This window comes from Olea europaea, unplaced genomic scaffold (assembly GCF_002742605.1).
Source record: "Olea europaea var. sylvestris unplaced genomic scaffold, O_europaea_v1 scaffold1834, whole genome shotgun sequence".
Classification (NCBI taxonomy): Eukaryota; Viridiplantae; Streptophyta; class Magnoliopsida; order Lamiales; family Oleaceae; genus Olea; species Olea europaea.
The window spans coordinates 276,555-301,075 of record NW_019236108.1 but is presented as its reverse complement, the minus strand read 5'-3'; the positions used below and the strand labels follow the sequence as shown (position 1 = coordinate 301,075).

The 24,521-nt window shown below is 34.9% G+C and overlaps 1 protein-coding gene across 15 annotated transcripts; it reads left to right on the top strand.

Moving 5' to 3' along the window:
• The first annotated feature begins 7,705 nt into the window (after nucleotides 1-7,705).
• On the top strand, nucleotides 7,706-23,507 carry LOC111378574 (putative pentatricopeptide repeat-containing protein At1g13630). 15 transcript variants are annotated; one of them, XR_002699887.1, is made up of 12 exons: nucleotides 7,706-7,886; nucleotides 8,172-8,384; nucleotides 9,171-9,289; nucleotides 16,067-16,273; nucleotides 17,315-17,432; nucleotides 18,575-20,086; nucleotides 20,624-20,839; nucleotides 20,938-21,010; nucleotides 21,178-21,248; nucleotides 21,372-21,465; nucleotides 22,367-22,452; nucleotides 22,531-22,920. XR_002699887.1 is itself a non-coding variant. In XM_023001809.1 (7 exons), exons 3-7 carry the CDS (start codon nucleotides 9,173-9,175, stop codon nucleotides 19,926-19,928), a joined length of 1,698 nt encoding a protein of 565 aa, XP_022857577.1. In that variant the 5' UTR covers nucleotides 7,706-7,886; nucleotides 8,172-8,384; nucleotides 9,171-9,172; the 3' UTR covers nucleotides 19,929-20,066. The 15 variants fall into 15 exon arrangements, 2 of the variants coding, with proteins under 2 accessions (XP_022857577.1, XP_022857576.1); XR_002699879.1 differs by adding an exon at nucleotides 7,993-8,047 and having other exon boundaries at nucleotides 18,575-20,839; XR_002699880.1 differs by having other exon boundaries at nucleotides 18,575-20,839; nucleotides 21,178-21,242.
• The last annotated feature ends 1,014 nt before the right edge of the window (nucleotides 23,508-24,521 follow it).

Sequence of the window (24,521 nt, the reverse complement as noted above, 5' to 3'; positions counted from 1 at the left end):
AACCCCCAAACTTGAATCTTTGTTTGTCCTCAAACAAAACTGAAATCTAAGTAACAACAAACATACAAGCATGCAAAAATTATGATGCATGATATGCTATGATTCAGCAAGAGGTCTGTGTTTAATTTCTCTGGCTTCATATGATCGTATGTATATGTATGTACACACACTTGATTCAAGAATCATCAGCCAAGGGCTTATGTTGTGCATAGTTATGTGGATATATTCTATCACTGTCGTGTATAAATAGTTATAGGGAATGTACATTATTTGCTCTCAAAAGCAAGTTATATTGAATGATATACGTACATTTTATACGTGTGGCACAGTTGAATGTGTAGATAGCATGAGTGTAAATAAAGTGCACAATATCGGGTCAAGAAACTTGAGCGTCCGTTCCACTACGTGCAAGTTGTTAGTGCAAATTCTTTGTTCTATAGAAGTGTATTTTCCTTCGGATGACGTCCCCATTCATGTACCATACTAGGTAAGATTTTTTACATAAAAGCTCATCCTAACCCATGTATAGATTAATGTCCTGGCTTTTTCTTATCTTATGTTTTTTTTTTTTTTTGTTTCAGGAATTTTCTTTTTCCTTCAAATGACGTTCCCATTCATGAAACGTACTCAGATTCTTGACTTTATTGGGAATTTCATCCTTTTACAACTCAAGGATCATGAAATCAACAAATTATAATTATATTTGTTAGCGGTAGCATTGTTACGTTCGGATTCAATTGAGTTAGTATAGGCACAACAACTATTGTCACTACTGTTTACTTACAAATGAGATATCCATTACTTTGATCCCAGGGTAGTAGATTTCGTCCTTCCCTTGTCACTGGTCGATTGAGCTTTAGTGCTCGAAGGAAGCATTGACTTGAACTTCTTCCAAATGACTTCAGCTTTTTCCCCGGTGTTTCTTAAACTCATGGCTAATGAAATCGAGGGCGGATAGAACAAATGTGCCTCCACGAATATTCCTTATTAGACTAATGATTTTCCTTCTTGGAGAGCAAATCCAGCTCCTAAGGAATGTCCTACAATACATATATTGTTGATTCCATACTTGTCACTAGTCGATCTCAATGCCTTGAAATTGTAACTAAATTTCACTACCTTTCAAACTTTCCCAAGTTAGGAAAGAAGATCAACCTAAAAGTGCTAAAATAGCCCTTTGCGTGCCAATAGGTTGAAGTAATACAAAGTCGACCAAAGCTGCAACACGATCTCATTCAAGTATTTCACCGAATACTGATCCATCTCTTTCGGGCTTCAGAGACTTTGTATTTAAAGGGTTTCTGTTGCGTAATAGATCTTCAATTTGTGAAATCCGGGCTCAGAATACCAATTCCAACCTTATCAAAAGACACCCAATCAATGGCTCCAATCCACAAGTACGTTTACTTCAGTTGTTCAACTTAATGTATTCATAAAGAACACAATAGGGTGACTGCAATACGTAACCAAGAAGAAAGAAATATAAGTTTCAACTCAAAGAGAGAAAACACAAAAAAAGTCGGCTGCCTCTTTTCACAATTGCGCGCGCACACACACACAACTTCTTTCACAACGAGGCAAATATATAGATTTAGGGTGTAATAATAGTGGGCTCACGGACCAACAAATGGTAAAGGGGCTGAAACACAAAAGAGAGCCATTCAAAAAGTAAATGGGTCGTGAGCAACATTAACTAAATTAAGTTGCTTCCAACGACCCTCAAGTTATTTTTCGGGTTGACCCAATTAATTGATTGTGTTGATAGATATTTCGCTCATTGGTTGAGACCTATGAAATATAATCCAAACCATTTAACATCATCATTCGGGATTTATTGAGTATCAAAACCCAACAGTATCCACCATTTAAGGGCAAGAGCATTTTCGTCTCTTCGATTTTCATGTTTGTCAAGTTCTAGTAAGTAAACATTGTGTATAAAATATGCAATTGCTATCCTTTTATGATTGACATCTTTCTTGGAAATGCAATTCGCTTAAAATCTTGTCTGTATTTTTGTACTCTTCAAGTGCTAAATCAAATCCGATCAGAACTGCAAAACAACAAAACATCAAAGCTATGAGTATATATATTCTACATTCAATAATTTCAAATACAAAGAGCAGAATTCAATAAACAGAACAAAGTTTGTAATAAAAATCCATTCACTCAATTCAAAAGCGGGGTTAAAACTAAACACATAAAAACATTTTGGCCATTTCCATAAATTCAGCGATAAAGCCTGAAGCATAAGAATGATGATGATCCTCAGACTCTAAAATAGGTTGTGCTTGGTCTAAATTACATAATTTATGTACCCTTACCTTACCAAGAATTTTCCCTCTAAAATATGCACACACACGCTATTGTAAAAGGTGAGTACACTCTATCTATATTCCAAGGTTGTCAACTTGTCTTTTATTATGGAAAATGCTAGTCGAACAGGTCCAAGGACAGAGTAAAAAACAGGGTTTCAAATTTGGGTTACGTGTCCATTGTTTTCTTGTCTTTTCGGTGGGAAACAAAGTGAAATAATTGGAGGGAAACCCACTGAAACACACTATACACCCACCCTTCACACTATACACCCATTTCCTCCTTCGACTTTCCCCCAAATTATACGAATTAAACACCCATTTCCTCCCTATACTGCGAGCGTTACCATATTGGATCCGAAGTTCAGTCGAAGAAAGGGAGCGCCGAGGAAACTTAGAAGAAAAGGCCCATTGGAGACTGCATCGAAGAAATCGAAGGTATGTCGAATAAAGTTATTTCGGATTAGTGGATTTTTCAAAATATAAATTACAATTACCTTCTATGCAGAAACATGCCGATTCGACATCAACCCATCATGACGGACCGATAAAAAGCCAAAGTCATATGGTTGATGGACAAATCAACATCCAAGCACAGCTCCATCAACAAAATTCGATGTTGCCCCCAATGCCGTTCTCCCTTTCACAGTTTTCCATCCCCACGCCATTCTCCCTCCCCCAACATGTCTCGCAAAGTACAAATTTGATCCACTCCCAAAGTCCAAATTTTATGTATACATCGCAAGGTATAAAGGTTCCTCTTATATATGAATTAAAAATACATGCGGCCATTTTGATCGTTAACCGTTCACATTGTATGTTAATGTAGGTCAATGTATGCCATTATACTATCCAAACGCAGCAGATGATGAAGATGGTCGACGTAGGTCAATGTATGCCATTATACTATCCAAATATATATATATATATATATATATATGTATATTTGATAAAGCATGATGCCTCCAATAGTGTCACAAGCGAAAGAATCTATATATATATGGTAGCTACTGGATCTGTAATGCACCAGAATGATTTCAGTTTTTATGAGGAGGCAGATTTGTTTTGTATGTAATCTGCGTGGATGGTTGTATCTGATCTCTGTAGTGGCATTGAGAATTAGCAGTTAAATTTGTCATTTCATTTTTTCGCTTTCTAATGGATCTTCTCTTCCTGTTTCAGTGTGTTTGGAGTTTAACATGTTTTGTGATTACTAGCCTGGGAGGATACTGATGAATTTACGAAATATCTGATCCTGGTTGCATTTTTTTTTTTAATGACAGGTCATTTATTGTTTTTCATGTCCTTTTTGGTCTGTTGCTTTTAGTGGGTGTTCATTTGTCTCTGTTTCTGTATGCTCTCTGTGTGTATGCATTTCTATTTGTTTTATACATACATACATTTCTATTTTTCATGTTGGATCCAAGATTTAGGACATATGTATGTATCCCTGAGGGTCTGATCCCAGTTCAGCTTCTGTGGGTTAACCTGGTTACTGGTGGACCACCAGCTACGGCTCTAGGATTCAATCCACCAGACGAGGATATAATGAAGAAACCACCACGAAGAAGCGATGACTCGTTGATCAGTCCATGGATTCTCTTTCGGTATCTGGTAAGCTTGATTCTAACACCACATCCAAATGTACTTAGAAACAAAATTTTACTTGAAAATGTAAATTTTAAGTTACTTTTAAGCTTATCAAAATTTGCTTTGGATATGTATTTAAACTTTAAACATTTATGCAGGCGATTGCATCTTATGTTGGTATAGCAACTGTTGGAATATTCGTTATCTGGTACACTCGTACCTCTTTCTTGCCGATGATGACTTGGCAGATGACTCGGGTGTTTTTGTCCATGAATACAGCAGGCGGAGGTGGGGGTGATCCAAGGTTGCGGTACTGCTGTAGCTGCTTTGTTTTGTGTTGGGCAATTTTTTGTTGGATGATGTTTTCTGTAGACCACAAATATGATTCCTCTTATGGGATTTGGTATGGTTTGATCTTTCAATTTTAAGTTTAGAAATGTCTAAAAATATGTGCCATTATTTTTGTTCCCGTTGTGAAATTCATATGTTTATCGATTTGAATGTCAAAACTCCTTGTCTTGTCTAGCACTGGTTTGAAATAATTGAAATGTGTTTGGTCTTGACTTATGACTTTATTATTTTGCAACATATTTATTTGTCATTTGATTATGTGCATGTATGCAGAAGTAGATGTTTTAAGAGATAAATTGGACATTGCAGGCGTGCACAAATGCAAGAAATGGAAATTTTTTGTATTGGCAGCGTATATGTAATTGAGTACAATGTATCCCATATTTAAACTCTTAGGTTCTGCAACTGTAGCTCGATTCTTCCGAATAAAATCAATCATATTCGTATGGCAATATGTTTCCACTCGATGTCTTCACATATAATGGTGGATAACCTTTAACGTCAAAAATTTCACTTGGGATATCATTTGCAGTAGCATCGATTTTAGTAATGATAACATCAACATCACTTTCAAATGATACGGAAACTTCATCCAAAATTGGAGCAATTTTTTCACAGTGTCCACTCCTTTCCCTGAGTTGAAGACCATGTCCTGCAAGTTGTTAGCAACCATCACCTTTACAGGTTAACATGATAAATTAAATAAAACTCTTGAATATGAAATTCTCAACGATAAATAAATAAATAAAATATAAACAAGACGATATAATGAATAATGAGATAAAACACCATATTTACATGAAAGAACTCAAACTGGAAAAGTTATAGATCTCATCAATCAATTCATAGTTTGATTTTACAAAGAAACATATTAGAACTAATCCAAATTAAACTCAGTTTGACATAACTACATTAACATGCTCAAAACTGTATAAAAAAGATTTTTGCTAATAGATGCCGATGTTATCACCTACATACAAAATTTTCTAAGAAAACATATTCAATCATTATCTACTAATCAAGCTGGCAGCTTCTCTTTCAGATTCCCTTCCGCCCTTACTTTTGCCGTCTGCACCGTCACATTCACTGAAATCTGGACCTCTTTATCATCACTTATTCGAACTCGAGATTGGAACGAACGGGACATTTCTTCAACTATTTCATTCTTTGTAGGGTTTATCGACGGACCACTTGATTTTTCATTTATAACCCACTCCCAAAATCCACAATTGTTACTGCAACAAAGGAACAATCTCCCTTTATTTTTAGTCTCCTTTTCCACGACAAAACATTTCTCGAATCCATGCTTACATAGTGGGCAAGGGCGTTTCTTTTTGCACTCGGCAAAGAAGTGATCTTTACCTCTACAACTATGACAGACTCCGGAGTTCGTTCTAGGCATGCTAACATGGAATCCACCAGCACCAAGAAAGGTGAAGTTAGTAATGTTATTCGACTGGCTGAAGTTAGGAAAACAAATGTACATATACAAACGATAATGCAACATTTCAATAAAAAAATACATCTAATCACATCTGATTAAACACAATAAAACCCCCACTTAAATCTGTAAAACAACCCATCTCAACCACCAACAAGAAAACGGAATTCACCAGTCCACCAATTCAACCAATCCACCACTACGAATACCCAACAATTCTAGTTAACACACAGATCAATATAATCAGTAATCCAGCGAGTAAATATAGTTCCTAATTTTACCTCTACTTCAAATACATGACTTCAACCTCTAAGTAGTGAGCTACAGAGTGAAATATGAAATGGAAAACATTATAGAGAATACAAAAACATGACTTCGACCTCTGACTCAGAAATACATTCATCAATACAGATTAAAATCTCGAGATATAATATACTCATAGCAAAGAGATAGCTGCATACATATATACACAGACATACAACGACCTCTCATAGCTGCACTATAGGCATAAATACCCAAGAAATACAGTTCAAACACAAATTCAATAATGTCAAAAATCCACTAATTCAATAAGGTTATGAAATCGATGAACACGACGAATCGCACTGCTTGATTTAACTTTGTCATACTACCTGGGCAATGCTGAAAAAAAAGACTTATTTCGTTATGCGCCGGTACAAGAAACACTCCGTTGGTTAAGACGATGGCGGTAATTTGTCGACAACAGGTTCGAGATGGTCACAGCTTCAATGACGACCGGATATGGTAGGTTGACCGACGACGAAGCCTTTCACAGCAGTGGGAGAGTCAATACCACGATTGGACGTGTGGCCGGAGATGGGTTCTTACGCTTAGGGCTTCGAATTTGGGGCTCTTCAGATTCGGTTCGTGGGCGGGGAGAGGGGGGAGAGAGAGAGAGTGTTATGTCTGAATTAATCTTTTCCATTTTTAATAAGTGTCTACCAACTTTGCCCTTTTTCTTCACCGTATTTACTTACTTAACCAAGGCCACGTCAGCCTATTTTTGCCTCTGTTTTTCGGTCTGGACGAGTAGCGCGACCCTTCTATGCTTCTTTCCCTCTGTCCCTTGAATTTCTCTGCTGGGTTGCATGCATGCTTAAATTGGTGTGAAAAGTTCAACCATTATGTCCTATACATGTAGGTAATCATGATTTAGCCTATATAGAGTTATATGTAAAGTAGGAAATCATGTATTGCCTAGAAATTGAATTAAAATTGGTATAAAAAAGTACCCTTTTACGTAAGAATAGGTTGTATTTTATGGAATAAGATTCGTGTTCAATTAATGATTTCATTTATCACAATTAAAAATAAGATTAGAATTACGGATAATTAGCATAAAATGTCCTTACGCGTCAATGTTGTTGTGCAAAACATCATTACTTTTCATTTTTGGTATTTTCGCTCTAAAAAAGGATTAGAATTACGGGTAATCGGCGCAAAACGTTCTTACGTTTTAATATTATTGTGCAAAATGTCATTACTTTTCATTTTTCGACATTTTCACCTTTTATTGTGGAAAATGTCATCTTCATCTAATTTCTCATTAAATATATATAAAAAAAATATACTCTCCTATTTAAATAAAATAAAAAAGAAAAGAAAAGAAAAATTAAAAAATAAATTGCAATTATATTCCCTAAATTTTTAAAAAAAAGCTACAAATGAGCCAAATAAATTAATAAAGGGTAATTAGCATAAAACGCCATACATCTCGCTATTATTGTGTAAAATGTCAATACTTTTCATTTTTTAGTATTTTCACCATTATTTTCACATTACATTTCAAAAATCATCATTTTCACCAACTTTCTCAATTAAAAGTTGTAAAATGACAAATATAATATTACTATTTAAAGAAAAAATATAAGCAAAAGAAAAATAAAAAAATAAATTACAACTAATCTTCCAAATTTTAAAAAATGTAGAAATAAATTTTAAATAAATAATTAAAAATAAAACCCTTCTACCAAACCCATAACCCCTGCTAGCTGAGAGCCATTGCATTTGCAAAACCCTTCTACCTAGACAGCCACTGGGCGTCAGTCTGGGCGAAAATCAGACGCATTTACTGCTCCAATCTCCTGGCTTCGTCGGACCGTCACCCGCCTCCACCAGTCTGACCATGGCGCGACCGCTTCATTCTTCAAATTTCAAACCCTAACCCAAAGGTCAGTCTTTTTACGAGACTTATTTCAGATTTCAAGTTTCAGTCCGCCAGTTCCAATCCTGAATTCTGCACTTTTGATTTCAGATTTGTGATTTTTAATTTGTTAGATTTACTTTGGGATTCACCAAAAATTCAAAATAGGGGCAGCGTTATTAGGCAACTGTGAGATCCTTATGTTAATTTTTAATTGATAGTTGGGGTTGCTGAACTTCCTCTTTTCAGTTTAAAGTTTGAATTTTTTAGCTTCCTTGTGATATTCGTTTAACTTGAATTGTTCTTGTTTAAGGTATTTTGGATGGGAGGAGTTATTCTTAAGTACCTTTTGGCAGCCTCAACCACTAGCGGCACAGCAATTGGCCCACTCTCTGCAATTATATTCACATTCTTTCCTATCGCTCCCTCCTTGAACACCTACAGCAAGACTGAACTAATCATCATTATCAAATAATTTCAGTGATTAATATTGGCACATTACCAAAACAAGAATTGTTAAGAAAAGGTAAGTAACATAACAAAAATTGCAATAAAAATCAAATTTCAAATTTGTTACCAAGAAAGTGATCGATTGAATTGTATTATTATTATTATTGGTGGTGTTGTTGTTGTTGTTGTAGTAGTTGTATTGTTTGAATACCAAAATGCAGTTATACATTAACTTAAATTCTCAGTATCGAACGGGAAGAGAAATGAAGTAATCAAAATTGAGGTTTATTGCAATAATAGGGCCGTAACAAAAATTACACTTGGATTTGGATTTGAGATTTATTTGTGATTTTTGATTTATGAGATTTAATTTGGGGACTTCATAAAAAATTTCAAAATAGGGGCAACATATTAGGCAATTGTGAAATCTTATGCTTAATTTTGAATTGATTGTTGGGGATGTTGAACTTCCTTTGTTTAAGTTTGAACTTGTTTAGCTTCTTTATGATATTTGTTTAACTTGCATTATTTTTGTTTAAAGTATTGTTGGACGTGAGGAATTATTCATTAGTATTTACCTCTGTTTTTGTTTAGTTCAAGGTATTGTTGGGGTTGTTGAACTTGAATTGTATTTGTTGCTTTTGTGCCTGTGTGCGTGTTCTATTAGGAAGATGTGAAGTTTGGTATTTAATTTATATTATTATTTTGTTTGTGATGTGATGATTTACACCAATTGCATTTCTGATTTTTTTTTTCCTCCACAACTTTTGTGCAATTTTGATTGTGCCTTCTAACTCAAAAGTCAGCAAGGAAGGGAAACACCGAAATGCTTATACTCCACATTTTGATCTCTTGCCTGCAGTTATGATGGCAGTTATTGCTATACATAAGTCGATGGCGCCGTTAATGACTGGTGGAGGCAATGGCAGTGCTAGGGTAGTGCAAGCTGCATGTCGTATTGGCGAAGCCATTGAGCAAGAGGTTTGGCTTCTCGAGTGTTCATTTCAGTTTTCTGTCACATAGTTTTGAATTTTATTCACCTTAATGTTGGAATTATTTCTGACATGTATGAAGTTGAACATTGATCGATGAGGACTTAAATTTAAATGATGATTAGGCTTATTTTTTAAATTTCTTTTCCTAGAATAAGAAGTATGGATCTTTGTGAAATAGAATATCAAAAAATATATTATGCTAATTGGCTCTTCATTAAAATTTCTTAGTTTCGTTATTATTTTTAATTAAATTCTTGCTTTAGAAGGGAAACATTATCCTCTGAAAAAGTAGTGCTGCATACTCGAGAATTCTTTTCTAGCTTCTACAATGAGCTTGAGCAGAAAGAAAAAAATTATTAATTGGCTTTCCTGCTTTCGCCACCTTGGTGATAAGTGACACCCTTCTTGGAAGCAAGTTAATTCTCTATAAAGGTCAAAGATCATTTTTTGATTTTGCTTTTCTTGGTGAGAAGATTGATACGGTCTTCTTATTGGTGGAAAACTTCATCTTTATCTAGCATGGTATTGAAGTGACCAAAGGTTTTGAGTTACAATATAACAAAAAATGTGCAAATGTCACGCATGTGATGAAAACATATTCAGTCTACATGGAAGGGGCATGAAACAAAATTTAACTAAATAAATTTTTCCCATCTCTAATAGCTTAAGCTTTTAGTTTTACATGATAAGTTCAACTATTGTAAACTTTGTAGATTAGAAACTGAAGAAACCCCGGAATTATGGGATTATTACTATTTAGGAAATATTTTTTTATAAGTTTGTTTGGTTATTTAGAAGATTATATTCCCTTGCCCCTCTCTTGTTGTATTATATATTGAGGCCCCATTTGTTTCCTATTCTTTTGGTCTCAAAAATGAAAAATATGATCGTTATCCATCACATCAAGCCACCATATTTGATTTCCTTTCTCTTGTGTGGGTCCCGTAACGACTATATTTTTCATTCTCGTTCTTATTATAATGAGAATCAAATGGGGGGATGAATGTTTACCAGTGTAAGAATCTTCAAGGAATAAAGAATTCACTATTTCTCTTCCTCTTTGTACATGATATCAGAGCCCAAGTTTCTCTAAACTCGGCCATCAATGGCGGAAAAACGTGGTCAATAGCAAAGATTCAATGACTTTTGAGTCCGTGACTAACGAGACAAAAACTGCTCCCACCACTTCATCCTTTTAACTTAAGGTGAAAAAAGTTCAATGGAAGAAATTACAGAGAGTGGGCCCAATTAATTAAATTGGTGATTGACGGGAAGGGTAAAATTGGATATCTTACACGTGACACGAAGCAGCCTACAGATGCAAACCTCCAAAAGAAATGGAAATCTGAAAATTCTAAGGTGATGCCTTGGCTTATAAACTCCATAAAACCCTCAATCGGTAAAACTTATCTGGTAATGCCCATCTCGAAAGACATATGGGAAGTTGCTCGAGATAAGTATTTCGACGCTGTAGACTCATCCCAAATTTTCGAAATTAAAGCCAAATTATGGCAGACGAAGCAGAGGGAAAGAGAGATCGTCAATTATTACATGGAGATGATGAGCCTCTGGCAAGAATTGGACTTGAGCGTCGAAGAAGAGTGGGATTGTGCTGGTGACAGTGTGCGGTACAAAAAGTGTCTGGAGAATGAAAGAGTACATGAAATTTTGGCTGGATTGATTAGAGAATTAGATGACTTCAGAGGCTAGATTCTTGGGCGTCGACCGTTGCCATCTTCACGTGAAGTGTTCGCAGAGAATGGACAAGTGAAAATTTGTCTCCAGACAAAGTTGAAGAAAGAAATTGGGCCTGCAAGTTTGGATGGGTCGGCCTTTTTAAGTAATACAATTAGGCTTGATGGATTTTATGGTATGCCTGAAGGAATGGCTGCCAACGCTAAAAAATATTTTAATGAGCCCAAAATTGTTGGGCCTAATGGGCAACCCAATTATTTAGAGGAGCAACAAAAATAGACTTGGACAAAAACAACAGAAAGGCCGCCCATGATGTGACCATTGCTGAAAATCTGGATACAAAGAAGATACGTGTTGGAATTTATGCGAAACCAACAGATTGGAAACCAAGATAGAACGCTAGAAATCACGGCTACCAAGCGGCACTTGATTCCACCGAAGAAAAAAATTCTACTCTGAGTGGTGCATTCAATCCTGAACAGATGATTCGCTTTACAAAATGTTCTCCAATTTCCAAATATCTGGCCCATCAACCATGAAGCTCATTGGCCCATAAAATTACCTGAGAGATCTATACACCAACACACTCTCCGAAGTACCATGGATTATAGGCTCCAGTGCTTTCGATCATATGATGGACTCCCACTATCTGTTTTTTACGTATTCACTGTGCGTTGGTAATCTTAAAGTCAAAATTGCAAACGGCATACTCTCTCCAGTAGCTGAAAAAAGGGAGTATTCGGATCTCTAATTCAATAACACTCGAACATGTTCTCCATGTCCCGAACTTGTCTTGTAATCTGTTGTCCATTAGTTAATTAACGAAAGATTCAAATTGTTCTACTAATTTTTTTTCCCCTTCTCACTGTCTTTTAGGACCTATCATCGGGGAAGACGATTGGCATTGCTAAAAAGTGTGAGGGACTCTACTATTTTGACGAAACTGATTTGAGTAAATAACGTCAATTTGCTAGTTGTGATTTTGCGATTGTCCCTAAGGATAGTGACATTCTTTTATGGTATTATAGAATGGGTCATCCAATCTTTCAATATTTAAGACATGTATTTCCTTCATATTTCTGAATAAAAAACATTTTGATCATGGTTGTGAGATTTGTGAACTTGCAAAATATCAACGTTCTCCATTCCCAAAATTCACATACAAACCTTCCAAACCATTTACCACAATTCATAGTGACTAATGGGGACCTTCACGAATTGCTAATCACACCCACAGAAAATGGTTTGTTACGTTTATCGATGATCATACCCGAATTTGTTGGGTCTATATGCTAAAAGAAAAAAGATGTCCGTTCAGTGTTTATCAATTTTCATTCAATGGTCCAATCCCAATTCCAGACACATTCAAATTTTGTGCACATATAACGACACAGAATAGTTCAACACTCTAAAAAACTATCTTCAAGAAAATGGGATGACCTAACAAAGCTCATGTGTCGACAATCTTCAACAAAATGGGATTGCTGAACGAAAAATAAACATCTCCTTGAAGTTGCTCATGCCTTAATATTTACTACAAATATGCCAAAGACAATATGGGGGATGTCATTTTAACATCAGTCTACCTCATAAACAGAATGTTTAGTTGTACCCTCAAATTCGATTATCTTCTCCAGAAATTCCTCAAAATTCTTCTGTAAGACCGTAACTCTTCTTTTAACTCCAACTTACCTCAAAAGTGTTTGGAAGTACAGCCTTTGTTCACATATAGTCCGATCATAGAAATAAAATTGACCTTGTGTACTTCAGTGTGTATTTATCGAATACTCACCCACATAGAAGGGATATAAATGTTATGATCCAATCATAAAAAATGTGTTTGTTAGTCTTGATGTCACCATGTTTGAGAAAACTCCTTATTTCTAAAGAATTTCTCTTCAGATGGAGAATCTATGTAAAAATCGATTCTTGGAAATCGCTCTCTCTTTCTGAATCTATCCCAAACGCCGAACCTACAACACGTCCTTGTTCTAACATGCTATCTACAAAAGACAACTTGAACTTAGGGGGAGATGAGAAAGAACATGATAAAGAGATATTAATTTACTTTAAAAAGTCAAAATCAAGGTATAAGAAAGATCTCACACTCGAAGTACCAAGAGAGTCGGAACCGATGATGGCTCCAAATCTTCATGAAACCTCGCCTGAGCCCTCCAATGCCGATCTTCTTGTTGCTCTCAGGAAATAAACTAGGTCATGTATTCTTCGCCCTATCTCAAAATTCATAGTGTATAATGCTTTATCCACAAGATTTTGTACTTTTGTCTCTAACCTTGATATTGCAGAAATTCCAAGAAATATTCAGGAAACCTCGGAAATTCCCAAGTGGAAAGAAGCAGTAATGAAAGAAATGAGAGCCTTAGATACTAATGAAATTTGAGATGTGATGGAGCTACCTAAAGGAAAGACTTTTTGGCTGCAAATGAGATTTTAATGTGAAATATAAAGCAGATGGAACAATAGAACGGTACAAAATTTGTCAAGTTGCTAAGGGACATACTCAGACCTATGTCATAGATTATACATAAACTTCTGTATCTGTTGCAAATTGAATACATTTCATGTCCTGTAATCACTAGCAGCAAATATGGATTTGCCATTACAACAACTTGACATTAAGAATGCATTCCTGAATGAGGAGTCAAAAGAAGAGCTCTTCATGACACTATGACCAGATTTCTAAAAAAAAAAAAAAAAAAAAAAAAAAAAAAAATTTGAAGAAAACAAGGAATGTAAACTCAAAAAGTCCTTATACCACCTCAATCAATGACCGAGAGCATGTTTTGATACATTTACAAAAGTATTGAATAGTTAGGGATATTGACAAGGTCTGTCAGAATACGCTATGTTCTTTAAACTATTTGAAGATGGGATAAAGACTATTCTGATCGTATACGTTGACGACACAATCCACACTGGAAGCAACACAATCGATATAGAGAGACAAAAAGGGTCTAGCCTCAGTTTGAAGTAAAAGATTTGGGACAAATGTTGTATTTTCTGCGAATGGCCAATCAAAATAGGATATCAGTGTTTCACAACGAAATTATGTTCTAGACCTCTTAATTGAAACTGATATGCTTGGATATAAACCAAGTTACACTCCTATAGATGCTAGAAGAGAGGCAGATAACATAGAAAAATCTGTTAAGAAGGATAGATATCATTAATTAGTTGGAAAACTAATCTACCTATCGCACACTAGACTTGACATTGCATTTGTGGTTATTATGGTAAGTTAACATATGCATTCTCTAAATGAAGCTCATCTGGAAGCAGTATACAAGATTCTGAAATGCCTCAAAAGGTTCTTCTGAGAAAGGACTTTTGTCATAAAAGGGTGAAAAGAGGGAAGTAGAAATATTCGCTGATGCTTGGCCTGGATCAATAGAAGATAGGAAATCAACTATTGGCTATTGTGCATTCGTGTGGGAAAATTTAGTGATTTGGAGAAGTAAGAAACAGAATGTTGTAGCTAGAAACAGTGTTGAAGCAGAATTTAGAGCAGTTTCGCAAAGGATTTGTGAAGGACCTTGGTTAAAGAAGTTCTTGGAAGAAATACAAGTTACTGTAAAATTTCCAATCAAATTCTATTGTGATAACAAATCAACTATTAATATTTCCTTCAATCCAGTGCAACATGATCAAACTAAAAACATAGATGTGGATATGCACTTCATCAAGGAGAAAGTTGAAGATGGAACTATTTATATAACCTACATCCGTACCAAAGAACAAATTGAATATGCATTCACAAAAGGACTATATCGCCATAATTTTGATAATTTCATCAGCAAGTTGGACGTGATTAACATTTACTATCCAGCTTGAGGATGAGTGAAGAAATCTCAAAATTATGGGATTCTTGTTATTAGTTGTAATGGTATAATTGATTACTAGTTAGGAAATAGTTTTTGTAATAGTTTGTTACTTTATTTAGAAGATTATATTCCAATTTTTCCTCACCCTTGTATTATAAATTGAATGTTATACCAGTGTAAGAATCATCAAGGAATACATAATTCACTATTTCTTTTCCTCTTTCAACAGAAACGATTTTCTACATTTGTCTCACTGTCAAGATTATCTCAAAATAGTGGATTAGAAACTTGAAAGGAATTCCCTGTAATTCACTAATGGTTACTAATTTTAAAAAATGGAAAGCTGGAAAGATTGACCATTATTAGCCTATGATGCACCGCTATGAACACATATGTTTGACACGATACGTGTTGGATACGTCGACACGCGATTTTTCAAAAAGGTGCTGACATGATGTGTCTTTGCACGTTGATTAAATTCTTTAAATTTTTTTATTTATATAGTATAAATTTAGTTTTGTACTTGTTATTGATTTTTCTTGTTGAAATCTTTTAAATGTAAGTACATATTTATTGTTTACTAATAATTTTGAGTTAAAACATATAATATTTTTAATAAAAAAGAAATATTTATGGCAGAGTGTTCGAGGAGTATTGGATATGAACATGCTATCCTAGTTGAAGTGTCCGTGCTATAGAGGTATTAGCTATCCCTGGGTTCCGATGTCTTGGCTGAGATGTTTTGCCCTGCTTTGGGGGTGAGACCAAACTTGCTGTCTGACTGTTCACAAATGACCACTAAGATGAGGTGATCTCATATTCTATGGGTCATAGACAGGATTGAGGGACGAGGTTTTGAGATTTTACTTCCCTCATAAAGTAATTGTTTTTAACATGGTGGATTTTAAATGGAAGTTAGGACAATTCCATGCATCTTAGTATGGGAGATTGTGTTCTGAGGTTCGTATTTCCAAGTGAAGTCCACTTTTGGGCTAGAAAATATTATGTTCACTTTTTATTTATTTAAGCTCCACTACATGTTTAGATTGAATCTTAAGTCATAATGATGACGTACCTGCTATAATAAATTCTATGCTTTTTGTTTCTTGCATAAGAGCCATTATATATGGCTATGAAATTTCCATTTCTGTAATTAAATTTTCTCTTATTCTAACTGCTTATTTGTGGATGAGAGTTCAATAATTATTACTATCTTTCTTAATCAGGCCAGAATACTCAGGTTTATAGAGAAGACCAAGAGGAAGAATGCAGTAAATAAAAGTTCTGAACAACCTGATCCTGCAGTGAAGGAACAGGAGAGACTAAGAAAGAAGGTCAATATTTTCATGAAGAAACAGGAATTGCACCAAGTTAGGAAAATAGTGAAACAACAAGATGATTTCAAGCCCTGGGGCCACGATGCTCAAGTAAAGGTTTGTGGTTTGTAAAGTTGGCCTGCAGCCTATCTCTTTCGCTTGAGTTAACACCCCAACCAGCATTACCAATGGTTATTTCCTAATCACTTGTTGAAAATAGTAATCTAATGCGGAAACATTATGCCCTGTTTGATCATCATTTTCTTAAAACTCACTTCTTAATCTTTCTTCATGTTCAAATTAGTAATCTAATGGGGAAACATTATGCCTGGTTTGATCCTCATTTTCTTAAACTTATTTTGAATTATTTTTGATGGGATTTACAATTTTTCAATAATATGTATTTTATCAACTTTTATCAAAATCTACTAAAATTCTATTTTTTAACAAAATAGAGCAGGGGCTATATGTCATTAATATTTTCTCTAACTAGGGATTTAAAAATGGAACAAGAAATATATATTAGAAAAACATAAATTTCTCTATTTAGGGTTGTGCTTAGCATTATGATTTATTATTTTACTGTTATCTTCTATTTTTGTTTATTTAAAGAGAAGGACAAAATCATTGTTGAATAGTCAAAATGAAGAGAGTAACGAATTTGGTTACATCATTGAAAGTTTGTAGATGAATTATGTTAAAAACAAGGTTGAGTGGAAATTTATTACATTTTACAAAAATTAAGGGATGAAAAAGTGCAAAATTTCCAAAATTAATATACCCTGTTAGACACTCTTAACGTTTTTCTTAAACCTTAGAAAGAGGATTTCCCGTTTCTATCTCACAATGATCAGTGTTTGATTACCCAAGGAACGGCCACGTATTTTAATATCGTTCTTCTTTATCAAATGCCAAAAAATTTTCTCCACTGTAGCCACTGTAGCGGATAACCCAGCAGAAGAAGCCGTTTCCCAAATATCCACTCACTTGAACTCTTGTAGTAACAATAACATTAAAGTCAATTTCAACACGCTTCATGGTGATAATTGGTTTGAATATGTAGCTTCTAAGATGGAATCTGAAGAAATCGGTCCAATCATCAATAAACTTTGCGTCGAGAGTGCGGAAAATGCAATCAAGTTTTTCTTGTTGTTGCAGAACGAGCTAGGAGTGAAGCATTTGCGGGTTTCGCAGTTTGTTATTGCCCATATTTTGGCACGGAACCAGCGTCCCTGTGCGTTGCAGAGTCATCTGCACCAAGTGCTTCTAGAAGACGGTAAGTTTTGATTGATGGAAAGTTAATTAATATAGTCTTTAAATTGCATGAGCTTGCTGAACTGAACAGAATTAGATTCTTCCCCTTCTTCATTTTCAAATTTTTTTTTTCCCTCTTCAAAATGCTGGTTTGAGTTCTGAATTCTGCTTGTGTAGTTCTAAACAGGGATATGAATAATTTATAATTGTAAAATTTTCATTTATAATTGTAGTTGTTTGTTCAAAAGTTTTCATTTTTACTTCTCTCCCACCATGGTACTTGCGACACTTGATGTTTCTGACATGAGAATTGTACGATATAGATATTCACCTCGGAAAAAACACTGTGTACTGCAAATGAATTGGCAAAATGTAGAAGATTTTAGATTTTTATTTATTTATTTATTTATTTATTTTAAATTGGGCTACGTTTACATGAATTTTAAGTTTTTAACTGGGAAGATGTGTGAATGAAGGAATTGAGTACAACAATATGAATTGTTTTGTTTCCATTAAGCTGGAATTTTTATACTCTTCGTCTTTTAAGTAGAAATCTATTTATATTAGTTTAGCAAGCAGTTGGGGTATGGAATTATTTTATTGCGTGTTTAGAGAAAAAAATTGCTTTTTTATTTTTATTTTTTCGGGTGAAATTGGAAACATCTTGATGAGTTCTGAAAGTGAGTAAAGGAGTTGATTCTAAGATCTCATTGGCAAATAGTTAAGGCTCTATGTTTATATATTTTCCTGCCACTTTTTCTTTGGAAACGTTGTAAGTTACAGAATCCACCTTGTTTTTTCTGATTACGTTGCTTTTTCCTCTCTATCAGGAAAAATAGAATTAATACGTGGCTGATCCATCTAGAATCAAGTTGGAATTATATCGACAATATTAAAGAAAATTTGAAATAACAAATTTTGAACATCACCGAGTTATGACTTAGGAGTTAGGACTCTAAGGTCTCATCAAATGTAATTTTACGACTCAAGATGCTTTTCTATTATTTAATTAAATTTGGAGTTTTTTTTTTTACACAATCTAGGCATGCATATTTGACTTTTCTTAATTCTAGCTGATTATGCAACAAAATCATTTCCAATTGACTTGGAGAACCTTTTACATTGTTTGTTTTCGTTTCATGTATTTATTATGATTTTTATCAGGCTCTGGATCTGCACCTTCACTCTGTGAGCTGCTTTGTAATGCCTTCAGGGGCTGGGATTCGAATCATATGGTGTGGGATATGTTGGCTTTTGTTTATTCTAGATCCAACATGGTACATGATGCCCTTTTTGTCCTTGCCAAGATGAAGGATTTGGATATCCAGCCTTCAATTATGACATACAATAGTTTATTGCACAACTTGAAGAATACTGATATCATGTGGGATGTATACACTGAAATTAAAGCCTGTGGGATTCGTCCAAGTGAATACACAAATGCGATTATCCTAGATGGTCTATGCAGACAGTCCTTGATACATGAAGCAGTTTTATTTCTGCAGGAGACTAAAGAAAAAGAGCCCCAGCCTTCTGTTGTTTTGTTTAATACTTTGATTTCCGGATTCTGTAAGATGGGTTTTGTAGATATTGCAAAATCATTCTTTTGTATGATGTTTAAGTATGGATTATTTCCTGACGTTTATAGTTACAATATTCTCATTCATGGACTATGTATGGTGGGTTCAATAGAAGAAGCATTAGACTTTACAAATGACATGGAGAAACATGGATTGGGGCCTGATCAAGTAACTTTCAACATTATAGCCAAAGGGTTTCGTCTACTTGGTATGATGGATGATGCCGGGAAGGTTACTAATGGGATGCTACGTAGAGGATTAAACATTGATCTTATCACATATACAATACTCATTTGTAGGCATTGGCACACGGGCAATGTTGAAGAAGGTTTTAGGTTGCGAGAGGAGATGCTTTCTAGGGGGCTTCAGCTTAGTAGTATCTCATATAGTGTGTTGCTTAGCAGTTTGTGCAAGAATGGACGTATGGATGAAGCTCTGAGATTTCTTAGTGAGATGGAAAATGCTAGTTTAATACCAGATCACGTGATGTATTCTATCATCATTAATGGTCTTTGCAAGATGGGAGAAGTACAAAAGGCTGTCCAGCTTTATAAGGAGATGTGTCCGAAGAAAATCACCACAGATTATGTTCAAAATCGATCTACTCTATCAAGACTATGCGAGAAAGGGGGAGTATTAGAGGCAAGAAGTTATTTTGATAAAGTGGCAAATAGTAACTTGGTGGAGGATATTGTCTTGTACAACATTATGATTAATAAATATGCCAAACTTGGTAATATTGGAGAGGCAATACGGTTATATAAAATTGCAATGTTGAAAGGTATTAGTCCTACTATAGTCACATTCAATTCCCTAATATATGGGTTCTGCAAAACCGGGAAACTTGCTGATGCTAGGAACTGGTTAAATAACATCAAGATGCAGGGTTTGACGCCTACTGTTGTTACTTATACTACCCTCATGAATGCATTTTGTGAAGAGGGAAATTTAGATGCCACATTTGAGTTGTTTGAGGAAATGGAAGCAAGTTCTGTGCATGCAAATCGAGTAACTTACACTGTGGTTATGAAAGGGCTATGCAGGCAAGGGAAGCTGAAAGAATCTATCCAGGTTCTCAAGAAAATGATAGCTATGGGTATGTCTCCAGATCAAACTTCTTATAATGCTCTCATTCAGTGTTTTTGTAAAGCTCGGTACCTAGAAAGAGCATTTGAATTACATAACAAGATGTTACAACATAATCTTCAGCCTAATTATATAACATATAACATTCTCATTAATGGTTTATGTGTTTATGGAGACCTAAAGGATGCTGATGAACTCTTTTCTTCTCTCAAAGACCAAAATGTCAGATTGTCAAAAGTTGCCTATAGTACTTTAATAAAAGCACATTGTGCGAAGGGTGATGTTCGGAAGGCAATGGTTCTCTTCAATCAAATGAACGACTTGGGGTTTGAAATTTCTATCAAAGATTACAGCGCTGTGATCAATAGACTTTGCAAAAGAGATTTAGTAGATGATGCAAAGCTTTTTCTTCGAGTGATGTTAGTTGATGGCATTTCCCTAGACCGACAAATTTGTTCGGTTATGCTTCGTTCATTAGACCAAATTGGTGATTTTAGTTCCAAATTTCAATTGTACGCATTGATGATCAAATGTGGCTTTTATCCAGGTTGAAACCATTGGAGTGATATTTTGTGATTCTTATTATTGGTGGCTCTCAGTGTTGGTCTTAATGCAGCGGAGAATGTCTAACACTCAAGGCAATGTTATCGTTAATTGTTCACACTACAGGCACAAACACCCTCGAGAGAGATGAGGGAAGGGAAAATGTCAGTGGGTACGCCGTTCTCCTCCACAGCCACCGACCAATTAAAACAAATTAATGGTACCCTTGATGAAGGCACCGACAGTATTTACTATTTTTTTTACTTTAGATCGTTGTTTGATTGAAATTTTTATTTTTTATTTATTGATTGATTTCAGGTTAGTCAATTGTTGGACTCAATAGTTCAGAGTTCATACAGCCACAAGGAGTTTTTCTTAGTGAGCTTGTGAGGTGCTCTCTCTTATTATTTTTTTAATTATCTTTTTAATTTTTAATTTTACTTTAGTTTGTTGTTTGATTGAAAAATGTCAAATTTTTGGTTCCAACTAGGATTATTTCTCATATTTTGGGTTTTTATAGTAAGGATATTTTTTATGTGACTTATTTTTTATGTGCAGTAATGCAAGTGATGCTCTTGATAAATTGAGGTTTTTGAGTGTGACTGAGCCCGCCTTACTTGGAGGTGCTGGTGAGCTAGAGATTCGTATAAATTTTGATCCAGAAAATGGGACCATCACCATGACGTGGGTGCCTTAATATTGTTTCCATTCGAAGTAGTTTATAAAGTTGCTTAGTTTTTCCGTGTTTGCAGGGATACTGGTATTGGAATGACAAAAGATGAGCTTATAGACTGCCTTGGAACTATTGCTCAGAGTGGCACTTCTAAATTCTTAAAGGCTTTGAAGGTATCTATTACTATCAATATCATATCCACCATATTTATCTAGATTTATCATACTTAGACTTCGCAGTTTGGCAAACAGCTTGATAGGCCTTTCTAAGAAGCACCGATACTTGTAAACTTGTTACGTACCCGTATCCGATACGTCAATACTCTCTGATACACTTCGATACGTACCGGATACTTGTTTTTTAATTATTTTATATATTTTTATATTTTTTACATATCCGATACGTATCCCATACGTATTTTTTAATTATTTTATATTTTTTGTATGATTTTTGATATGTAGCCGATACTTCATGATTAACATGCACATTCACTACAAAATACTGCTTTGAAACTTCTTGTGCAACCTTTTTCTTCATCTAGTGCCATACTCTTTTGTACACTCTATGAGAAGGAATAAAATAACTCCACAACGAGTTGAAGAATTGGTTTTCATTCGTAGCAATTTGCGCCTTTTATAAAAGGATTAGATCTCTATTCAAAAGGAGAATCCTAAATGTGGGACACTACTTGAAACTTTTTTGATACTCTTGAAGGTGTTACTCCTTGAGATTACTAATCTATCATTAGATGAGCCAGAGATGAAGATTTTTATTTTTAATAATAATGAAGATATTGTTGTTGATGTTGAAGGAAATGAAGTTTCTACAATTAATGATTAAGATAAAGTGTTTTGGTATTTTATTTATTTTCATTATCACGCTTCTATATTAATGTTTTTTAATATTAATAAATTTATGTTGAATTTTATAACATATATCGGCGTATCCTAAGTTTTTCAAAAAGTCGTATCGGCGTATCCGTATCGTATCGTACCTGAATTACGTATCCGTATCCGTGCTTCTTAGGGCCTTTTTTATTTCTTTTGAAATTGACAAATGAAGCTTTCTAAGTAGGGAAACAAGGACCTTGGGGGGAAGATAATGGCCTCATTGGTTAATTTGGTGTTGGATATTATTCTTCATTTTTGGTTGCTGAAAAGGTGATGATTTGTGTGCATGCATAATTGATTCATGTTTATTAATAATCCACTGGGGCCTTTATTTTTTCCACGTGGCAGTGCAAAAAAAAGGTCCCAGATCAGATAAGCAATATGTTTGGGAAGCAATGGCTGATACCAGCTCCTACATTATTAGGGAGGAAACTGCTCCTGAATATTTACCACATGTAGGAACACAAATCACACTCTATTCGAGTGTATCTATCCTTGTTTTTAATCCAAAACTTGTTCCTTAAATATACATCATATCTACACTTCCATGTTGCAAACATAGAGATGTGTTCATAGTTTCGAGTTATGAAGTGGAAATTGGGCAGAAACTCTAGTCATACTCTGGCAGCTGCTCTATGAAGCTTCAGGATAAACTTTTTGGATTGTATTGTCAAGAAAAGTCATTATGAGGTTTCTTCCTTTGAATTTGCCAATGGTGCTATCTTTTAATAGAATCAACTTAGCTTATATTATTCATGCAGGAAGACGACAAGTATGAATGCTCAGAGCCAACCAAGATCCGGAGTTTGGTGAAAAATTATTTATAGTTTGTTTCATTCCTCATTTACTCATGGCAAGAGAAGTCGAGGGCAGTTGAAATGAGAATTTTTTATTTGATCTACAACTAAACCAAACTGGGATTTATTCTCGATAGTGTCCCTCCGTGAATCCTTTTTTCCTGTTTGTTTTTAATTGCTACATCCGCTAGAATATCCAACCTACCTAAGTCATATTTTTGTCTGACTGCTTGTTGGGAGATTGCAGGCCACCCTGATGTAGGATCAATGGGATTTCAGCAGTTGAACAATAACCAGCGGAAAATAAGATGATGATTAAGAAGAAATAGGCAACAAGAAAGGGGGAGAATCGGAGAGAATGGGGGGAGAAGACTGGAGAAGAAGAGAATAAGAGCAGAGGTTGGGGAGGAGAAAACTTTACCAAACATTTCATTCATCTTCATCAATTCATCAACTGATTTTCAATCCCATTGCAAACATATGAATAACAAAATAATAAACCTAATTTGAGGGCTTTGGCCGAATTCATGTACAAGCCCAATAAAACATAGTGCCTAAAAAATAAATGGAAGATAAAATGGCCTGATGAAACTGATGTCCGCATCACACCCCTTCCCCTCTCCCTTTTCTTTTTCTCTAGCCTGTGTCTTCATGTGGCTGGCAGTTGCACATAGTATTAGTCTGTGAATGCTCAGAGTTTTTGTGTCCGAATGTGTACAGTAAATTGTAGAAAATGTGTGGAAATTTATATCAGCTCTAATATGTTAAGTGGGTGTGTGGGTGTAGATGTGGCCATGATGGTCAGGTTTTTCTTTATCATCCAGAAAAGAAAATGGAATATTTACGGCGTATAGATCCTTATCTTGTAATATAATATAGAAAGTTGAACAATCATCGAAAACAGAAAATAAAGTATTTATAAATATATGAATCCTCATCTCGTAATGTTACTGACTTATTTTGGCATTACTTGTATTAGGACTCAATTATTTGTAAATCTGACTGATCTTTAAGATACGTGATTTTTTGTACAAAAGATTTTAAATAGGTGGTTTTTTGCAATTTTGAATATGTAAGGGGTATATTGCACATGAAAACGTTTTTTTGGGGAGTTTTATGCTATTAGTCCAATAGTTAAACTTAGCTTCTACATGCCCCTCCCATTTAGAGAATTCATGTTTTCGTAAAATACGCGACATTTGCACAATTTACGTTGAATTGAAACTCGAAACCTTTGTTCAATTCAATACCATGTAAATAAAGATGAAGATTTCCACCACCAAGACGACCTTATCAATCTTCTCACTTGACTAGCACAATCAAAAGATAATCTTTGACCTCTGTAGCTCATTAACTTGCTTCCAAGAAGGGTTTTACTTATCATTTATCACCTAGGTGGTGAAAGCAGGAAAGCAATAATAAATTTCTTTTCAGCTCAAGATCATTGTAGAAGCCAAAAAGAAAAATCTCGAGCATGCAGCACTGCTTTTTCTGAGGATAATATTTCCCTTCTAAAGAAAGAACTTAGTTACACCAATAAGG